The 8,590-nt window shown below is 42.4% G+C and overlaps 1 protein-coding gene across 1 annotated transcript in view; it reads right to left on the minus strand.

Moving 5' to 3' along the window:
* Positions 1 to 530: 530 nt before the first annotated feature.
* The window catches only part of eml3 (EMAP like 3), a 42,057-nt gene continuing 33,997 nt past the window's right edge, over positions 531 to 8,590 (minus strand). The window contains exons 10-25 of the mRNA XM_038995873.1: positions 8,548 to 8,590; positions 8,350 to 8,419; positions 7,676 to 7,786; positions 7,293 to 7,388; positions 6,196 to 6,330; positions 5,787 to 5,925; positions 5,407 to 5,558; positions 5,146 to 5,271; positions 4,645 to 4,776; positions 4,484 to 4,551; positions 3,253 to 3,341; positions 2,993 to 3,090; positions 2,531 to 2,618; positions 2,339 to 2,437; positions 1,848 to 1,978; positions 531 to 1,745 (exon numbers count right to left, since the gene is read on the minus strand). The exon at positions 8,548 to 8,590 is cut by the window's right edge and continues 107 nt beyond it. Of these exons, the coding sequence (XP_038851801.1) occupies positions 1,554 to 1,745; positions 1,848 to 1,978; positions 2,339 to 2,437; positions 2,531 to 2,618; positions 2,993 to 3,090; positions 3,253 to 3,341; positions 4,484 to 4,551; positions 4,645 to 4,776; positions 5,146 to 5,271; positions 5,407 to 5,558; positions 5,787 to 5,925; positions 6,196 to 6,330; positions 7,293 to 7,388; positions 7,676 to 7,786; positions 8,350 to 8,419; positions 8,548 to 8,590 (1,769 nt within the window). The 3' untranslated portion in view covers positions 531 to 1,553. The remainder of the gene's footprint in view (positions 1,746 to 1,847; positions 1,979 to 2,338; positions 2,438 to 2,530; positions 2,619 to 2,992; positions 3,091 to 3,252; positions 3,342 to 4,483; positions 4,552 to 4,644; positions 4,777 to 5,145; positions 5,272 to 5,406; positions 5,559 to 5,786; positions 5,926 to 6,195; positions 6,331 to 7,292; positions 7,389 to 7,675; positions 7,787 to 8,349; positions 8,420 to 8,547) is intronic.

Consider the following 8,590-nt stretch of genomic DNA (forward strand, 5'->3'; position numbering starts at 1 on the left):
ACACACAGTCCGCCCCTCCCGTTCGAAAACGTCAGCTTCGGAAAATAACGTCGTTTAGAATCGGAAAACTCCGGAAACACACACAATTCATAACAACAGTTGCTCCAACTATCACCATTACAAACACTAAGAACCACTGATTAAGTTTTTAATAAAAGAGCAAAAATGTAACCAACATTGTTGTTTATCACCCAATAGCTATAACTAAAGTAATACTGAAGACAGATCATCTGGTTGACATGTTGGGCATTCAGAGTATGCAGATGAACACATTGACGAGACACGTATACAGCCTTCCACCACTTCCAGAGGCTAGACTCAGATATAGTACTTGGTACAGTAGTTGAAGCAGAATGACAACTCAACATGGCCCTTATTTGAACAACACTGCCCTCTAGCGAGAATTTCGATAGCATGCTGTTTTTAGAACTTACAGTACAATCAATGATGTAAAAATAATTTGAGTACAAGTACAACCCACTGAAAATGCTTGAATACTTTTAGAAAGATGCTATGAATTCATAAGCATAGTTTTTTGTAATTGTTTATTGATAGAAATATCTACAGACATAGGAAACGATGACACATTCAAAAGTACTTTTAAATAAACACAGAAGATATCAAATACAAAAGTGTACTACAATAAGGTACACATTAATTTGTCTAATACAGGAGATATTGCAGTTGAAACTAATGAGTAAATGCACTTGAAAGATTGTCACCGTCTAGCAAAATGCAAACGTTTGACGCACAAAAGAGGTCAATATTCCTAGAGATAGCAATAAAGCAAAATATATATGATATTACTTTTCTGACAAGAGAATAACCATAAAACACCACTACGGTACGCTTGTATGGTAAACAAAATGGGATATTTTGGAATGTTCTCAACAATTGATCCCTTTGTCGTCAGTTGATGATGGCAGTCAAACAGGCAGTTGATTCGAAAGCTTGATCTTTTTCAAATGTCAGACTAGGAATGTAACTGAAATTGAGAAGTAGATTGTGCCCAGATGTAGTAACGTTTCCATTTCATCATGTGGGTCTAATATCTGTAAAAACAAAACTTCATCATGCTTGAAAAGAGAATCCTATGGAATCCAAAGCCTTCTGTACTGTAAGAATCCGATGAAACAATACACCACAGGTCCTTGGCTGACCTTACAACTTTTGTACTGATGATATACAAGGCCCAGCCAGTTCCCTCTCTGTCTACGTTACTCCCCACTCTGTAAAAATGTCTCTCCCTTCTGCTTCTCTATCACTCTCTGTCTTTACCCCTACCTACATGTGCAAATTACTTTGACTAAGCTGTACCCCCACACATTGACTTGGTACCATGTATATAGCCTCGTTATTGTTATTTTATTGTGTTGCTTTTTAATGTTTTACTTTAGTTTATTTAGTCAATATTTTCTTAACTCTATTTAGGTAGAACTGGTTAAGGACTTGTATGTAAGCATTTCACTGTAAGGTCTTCTTCACCTGTTGTATTTGGCGCATGTGACCAATAAAATGTGATTTGATTTTCTCTTAATGTCTCTTTCCCTCCTTTAAGGTTCTGGGGAAGTGGCGAAGGATGCAGAGTGTAGGCGGTCTCCACCATCCCCTGTTCCTGCTCTCTTGACCTCCCACTGGAGGATACAGGTGTCCTTGCCACCCATAGAGAGCAAGTGACTGTCACAGTGGGTGAAGCGCACATTGGTTACGTGACTGCCGTGGCCCTCATAACTGTGGTTTGGGGCCTGATGGATAAAAGAAGACAGTTGATATGCGGTGAACGTTTTGGTAAAAGGAGTAGAAATAATGGAAATCAATTGTAAATGTGGAGCTGTGTTATCCCTGACCTTGGGTTTTGGGCAGGGATACTGGAAGAGGTGGACTTTACAGAAGTCATCAGCCACCGCTACCACCCTCTCACTGTGGGAGCGACAGAGGGCGTTGATGTCTGTACCGTCTGAACCTTCCAACCACACACCTATGGGACGGACAGAAAATAACACACAATACAGGTTGAATACTCAGTCACTGCTAAGGGGTTGTGTGATACTGAGAGCTTTGAAATACAGATGTAGGATCTTAATTTGAGCCAGTTTGCTACAGCAGGAAAATAATCCTGCAGCAACAAGAAATATTAATTATTATGTGGATTATAATTAATGGACATTTTTCTAGGTGTTGATACATTTTTCGTAAGGGAAAATAAATTCTGACATGTCTAAGTGTAAATTAAAAACTTGAGAAAACTTTTTAAACCTCAAATACACTACACGTTTTAAAATGTCCTGCATTGCAGGAAAGTTCTCCTGCAACAGGGTGATCGCTTTGTCACTCTCACCCATGACGTGGAAGCCCAGTACGCAGGTGTAGGACGCCCATTCTCGGTCTTTGCTCTCATAGCGGTTCCTCAACAGTTTGCAACCTCCAGCAACGTCCCCTGTTTGAGAAGACCAATAGTCATTAGGAAAATAGGACATATTATACTGTTCAAATGAGACATGGAAATGTAGACATTTTCACAGTCACTCACAGTAAAGGATTTCGTAGTCGCCCGAATTGGACATAATGTACTTCCCATCTTTGGACCAATCAAGGTGAGTGATGAAGCTGGAGTGACCCTAAAAATAACAGACATAAAAAATTGACACGACACCTAAATGTAACGGATGTGTTAGCGGGTAGGCGCTAATAGCGTTTCAATCGGTTACGTCACTTGCTCTGAGACTTGAAGTAGGGTTTCCCCTTGCTCTGCAAGGGCTGCGGATTTTGTGGAGCGATGGGTAACGACGCTTCGTGGGTGACTGTTGTTGATGTGTGCAGAGGGTTCCTGGTTCGCGCCCGTGTCGGGGCGAGGGGACGGTCTAAAGTTATACTGTTACATAAACACCATGACAAATGTGTCCTGAGCTCTACTGTACCCCACAATGAACCACTCATTCATGACATAAATAATCCACAACCATCCCCAACACCCCAATGTACTCCAACTTACATTGCACTTTCCGTAGCGGGAGTAGCGCCGTCCACTATCGGTGACGTTGTAGACGTAGATGAAGTTGTCATGGGAACCCACGGCCAAAAAGCTACCGTCTGAAAGGGGAAATGAAAACAAAGGCATGTTCCAAATAAAGGCAATAAAATGTTTAATAAATAATAGAGATCCATCATAGTGCCAAGTGAGTACATATTACTGAATCATGGTTGAAATTCAATCCATTCTGAGACACTGAGGAAAGGAGCTTAACCTCTGACCTGGTGAATATCTCATGACGGACAGCTGTTCATTCCCGTCGGTGTAGTCTGAGATCACCTCTTTGGTCTGCAGGTCAAGAACCAGCCATCTGTTACAGGGGTATTTGGAGGTGGTAGGGGGTTTGGGCAGAGAGGCAGACAACCAGTGTGAAGGTTTGAACCACTAAACAATTATTTATTTTTTATCATCTTGGGGTTGTGTATCATTTGTATGGTTTCATGTCACAAAGGCATGGTAATTAACATAAAAGTATTTATATTGATTGACGCTTTATATGAGTTGATAATGCTTGGTATGAGATAGAACGTCGCGACCCTGCCCACCTGTGGGGAAAACAACGTTTGTTTACCTAAACATAGGCTCACAGCAAAATCTTATTCTAACTAAATGTTCTTTTTAATTTTTTAACATTTAACTAGGCAAGTCAGTTAAGAACAAATTCTTATTTAGTCACGGCCTAGGAACAGTGGGTTAACTGCCTTGTTTAGGGTCAGAACGACAGATATTTACCTTGTCAGCTCGGGGATTAACGTTAGACCTAGCAACGTTTCGGTTACTGGCCCAACGCCATAACCACTAGGCTACCTGCTGCTCTGCTTGTTTTAGTCAATTACAAAACTACATTTAAGAAAAGTACATGATTAAAGATGACTTTTCAACATTGCTTGCTCCCTATTGTTCTCACTACTTTATATTGTAGGGCTCCCCTCATGCCCCTTTTCATAACGATGCTAGCAGCCACTTGACTGAGTGCTAGCTACCGACCGGAACATTAAGCTAGCCAAGACCAACAATACAAAAACAGACTATACAGCTCCAAGTAGTGAGTGGAGTTACAAATGGCCCGTACTAAACAAGTTAATTGTCTTACCTGTGATAATGTTTTCCACACGCATAGCTACTCGTAACCTACTTGGACACCGCGTACCCACATTGAATAGCATAAAACCACAGGGCTCTTTTCGCTGCCTCTATTTCTCTATGGGAGCATTGTGAAATGTAGGTTGAACAACACAGCAACCTTTCGGCGTGTTTTGTTATTTCTGTATATATTTTTTTATTGAAATGGGGGTCAATAGGAAACCATGTCAGTTTTCCCCAATTTGTGGGCGTAGTCGAGGCGAATTCCTTATTATTACGTGAATACCAACTGGGACTATTTCCTGCTCTACTCTCTGGCCAGAGAGACGTGTCTCCTGAAAGGAGTTTGATGCTGTGGTATTATCTCACCTGCCTGTGCTGAGCCCAACAGTCACCACGGCCCCATTAGGACAGAAGTCTGCACACAGCCCATACTCCTGAAAAATACAGTATGAATATCAGTATTTGTGTAGGGGTGTGCATGTGTTTATATGTGCATGTATGTTTGTGTATTGTCCACTCCCGCCCACCTCCAGCGTGGTGCACCAGTCCAGTTTGTGCTCCTCTGTGTTCCACACGCACACCTGTCTGTCATGTCCACAGGTGAGGAAGATATCCTGAGAGGGGTGAGTAGCCAAACCCCACATTTCATCCACATGACCCTGCACAGGGGAGAGCAACACACACACACACTCAATACACACACTGGTTTTAGGTTTCTATTCTCTATGCTTCTCCCTGTAGTGTGCACTTGTTCACTGCCATTGTGGATTTAAAATGAATGTATATGGTGTAAGACACGATGGAAACTCCCTCTAACCCATGTGTCATGAATCTAGTCACGTCACGACACATGCATACAACAATATAATACTTAGAAATCCACGAGGGGGAGGGAGAAAGTGTGCACTTTGGGAAGAACGGAGAAGTGTAGGAGATCGGAGCGCAGAACATGTGCAGACCAGGTGTTTAACCACAAATCACTTCACATACCACCCAGTACATACTCCATCATGCCAATGTTAACATACCTGCACTATGGCCACGAAGCCGTCAGAGAAAGTGCCCCTCAAAATGGCATTTCGGGTGGTACCAACCAACACCTCTTCCCCGTTTACATCTGTGATGCAACGGACCGCACCAAACTTTTCTGGAATCTATAATAAATTCATATACTTTATTCTGAAATTACACACAAATACATACAAAAAGGTCTTAAATGTTGAAACATGCTCGGTTTTGTTATTAAGAGTGACAATGCAAACACACGCACGCACACACGCGTCTTTCACCTCACACTCTCTCTCGGGCGCCAGGTCTGCACTCCAGCGGATGATCTTGCGGTCTTTGCCCCCGCCGCTGAGGAGAGCGCCCCCCTGCAGCATACACAGCGTAAACACACTGCCGTCATGGGCCCGTGTCTGACGCATGATCTGGAACGTCTCTTCAACATAAGGGAGAGAGGAGGTGAAGAAGATTACTTTGTTGTCTTTTGTCACAGGTCTCTCACATTCGGGGAGCAAGCGGAAAAGATAGCCACATATGTCTGGTACATTATTGGCTAAGGAGGTACTAAATCAGATGATATTGTATTATTAGTTTATATACACTGTATTTCACATAGAGAGCCTACTCCATATTTGGAGCCCATTTGGAACAGACCGTTCGTTACCTTTGGCTCCTTTCCCCAGTGTCTTGACGTCGCCGGGTGATTTGCCCCATGTCAGGATGTTCCCCTCGGAGTCCCCGGTCAGCACGTCTCCCGTCAGGCTAAACAGGAAGCACTGGATGAACTTGGGTTTCTTGTATTTCTGACAGAGGAAAGAAGAGCAACATTACAAACCGATAATACGTTTGAATGACGATATGTAGCGGAGGTGGTTTAGTGAGAAGTAGCCTTGCGTGAGACCTGCAGACTCGTTTTCGCCTCCAGAGTTGGTCTAGGCTTTAGCTTAATGGGCTAGAATAGTCTTTCTTGAGTCATACAGATAAGCCGGGTTTGATATACCCATTGGTCACATATCTTTTGTCTATGTGAAAAATACTTTTCAGATGAAGAGTAGTTAAGGGACTTCCCTCACCCCGAAGATGCCCTGTTTCTTGGTGAGTGAGCCTGCACTCAGGGTCCAGAAATAGATGTGAGACTTTCCACAAGTGATAATGTTGGTGCTGTCGCTGGGGTTGAACTCCACTGCAAACACTGCCTCGTTGGTGCTCTGGATTAACACACACAAGGAGAACATTTAAAAATCAAATAATTCACTCAAATGCAAAATCACTGTGAACTCCAATGTTAATCTCAAACCTGCATTTCTACGAATTTTCCAACCATGGAATTCACTTGAGGACAGTTCAGATTGTATGATGGGGCATAACACTTCTGCAATTTAGTTTCAATTTGCAGATGCATTACAGTCCAGCGGGGGATGGGTAAATGTTACATACGTTGAACCATCTCATATATTTATGTGGGCTGAACCTTTTCCCTTGCCACTCCTTGGGACCACTCCCAAATTTCACTGGAGATTCAAAAATGGGCTCTCGAATCTAGGGCACTCGTGACAAATGATGCTTATGCTAAATCAATTTGGCGAAAATACGAGAAGTTCTGCATGTGTGCTACAAGAAACTTGAGACCAAGAGAGAAAATGATGTCATATAAACACCCACCTAATATCCAAACCCCCCTAACACACACACACACACACACACACACACATATGCATATAGAGCACACACCGCCGGACAAATTCAGTCTAAAATATTTACACAGTTGCCGTGGCAACACCGCTGAAATGACTCTCAGGGAAGTAGAAACATTTGGGACAAAAGCCTGTGACAGAACTAGGTGATGTGGAAGAATTTATTTTTGCTTAATCTATGCAAATAGGCCTCCTTTTCAGGGATCTGAAGATTCTCACTAATGTAATGCCGTCTTTAACAGCCTACGCATGCAAATTACAGGCTTGGCTACCTGCAAAGATAGGGGTAGATTTTTGTTGTTATAACACAAGGAAGCCGTATCAAGATGTATACTGTAAATGGTATTGATTAATTGCATTTTACTGCATTAAACCTACAGTGCAATATGAATAGGAATCTGTGTGTGTGTGTCTTTGTACGTGCCTGTGGGCTTCCATGAAAACGTGCATGTGCGTGTCTTGGTGCATTGCTTTACCTTAACCTCTGTGTGCTTGGTTCCTTTGGCACAGTCCCACACAGACAGCATGTGTTCATTGGAGTCATCAATCACACAGAGGAAGGCTCCAGCGTCCTGCAAGCAGAGGAGAAGTAAGAAGGAGAGAGGGGGAAAGGAGAGAAATAACCAGTGAGAGGGCATATGACAGATGGAGAGATGATGCAGCCCAGTCACAAATCAGGACTAATGTATTAAAGCCTGTATTGGTTTTGTTTGAGAGTCCTGTATGGAGATTAGGTGTCAGGGGTTCTTCCATAGCCTTAGTGAGATGAGAAATACTGTACTAAATATAGGCCATAAACTCAGTAGCATCTAGTGTGTGTGTGTGGGAGGGTTGTTTTGTAGTGGGAATAAACACTTACTGCAAAGGAGAAAGCCACAGACCCTACACCTCTCTCAAAGGTGCCCAGTCCTATCTGTTGTAGGGTGATCAGTGTGGAGGAATCCCAGATATGGACATAAGGCTGCAGGGGCTAAGACATAAATTAGACAAGGATTGTTAATTAGTATCATGTGTGTTATTATATGTATACAATACTTTTTTCTGTGTATTTGATAGTATGATTTTTTTTTTTTAAGTCTTAAAGGGACACCAGCAAGAATGGAAACATTTTCGTTTTAAATAGTGACAGATGATGTTCCTTAAAAAGGTCCAATAGAGCCATTTCTGGTTAACATTTAAGTACCTTACAGTGATTGTTTTCAATTAAAATGGTCAAAAAGAAACAAAAATTGCTAGGACTGTCTGGGAGTGGTCTAAGTGGGGAGGGGAAAACTGAAAACTAGCTGTTATTGGCAGAGAGGTTTGGCACTCTTATTGGTCTATTAACTCATTTACCACCTGGTGATGTCACTGGGCAGGTCAAAACTCCACCTGACCAAAACAGGCTGACATTTAAGGTGGTCTTTTCAAACAGCTCTTACACTAAAAGGACATTATCATTTTCACAATTTCACAGTGTGTAAATCTATATAAAACACAGAAAATCACATTTTTGACTGCACTGGGCCTTTAAATAGCCCAAACGCCCCTCACCTTTCCATCCTTGTCCACCCCCGCTGTCTGTCCTGATGCCACCCGTACCTTGTCTGGATGGATGGTCAGACTGAAATAAAGACAAATTGGGATATCATAAAGCGTCAACTTCACAATCAATTCTCACAATTGGTTTTAGTTGATTTTGTACAGTTATGTAATGATACGAGAGGTCGAGGTTGGGTCTGAGCCACTCACCAGCGGACACAGTCGGTGTGTTTGCGGTAGTGGCGCTGTGTGC

This window comes from Salvelinus namaycush, chromosome 6 (assembly GCF_016432855.1).
Source record: "Salvelinus namaycush isolate Seneca chromosome 6, SaNama_1.0, whole genome shotgun sequence".
Classification (NCBI taxonomy): domain Eukaryota; kingdom Metazoa; phylum Chordata; class Actinopteri; order Salmoniformes; family Salmonidae; genus Salvelinus; species Salvelinus namaycush.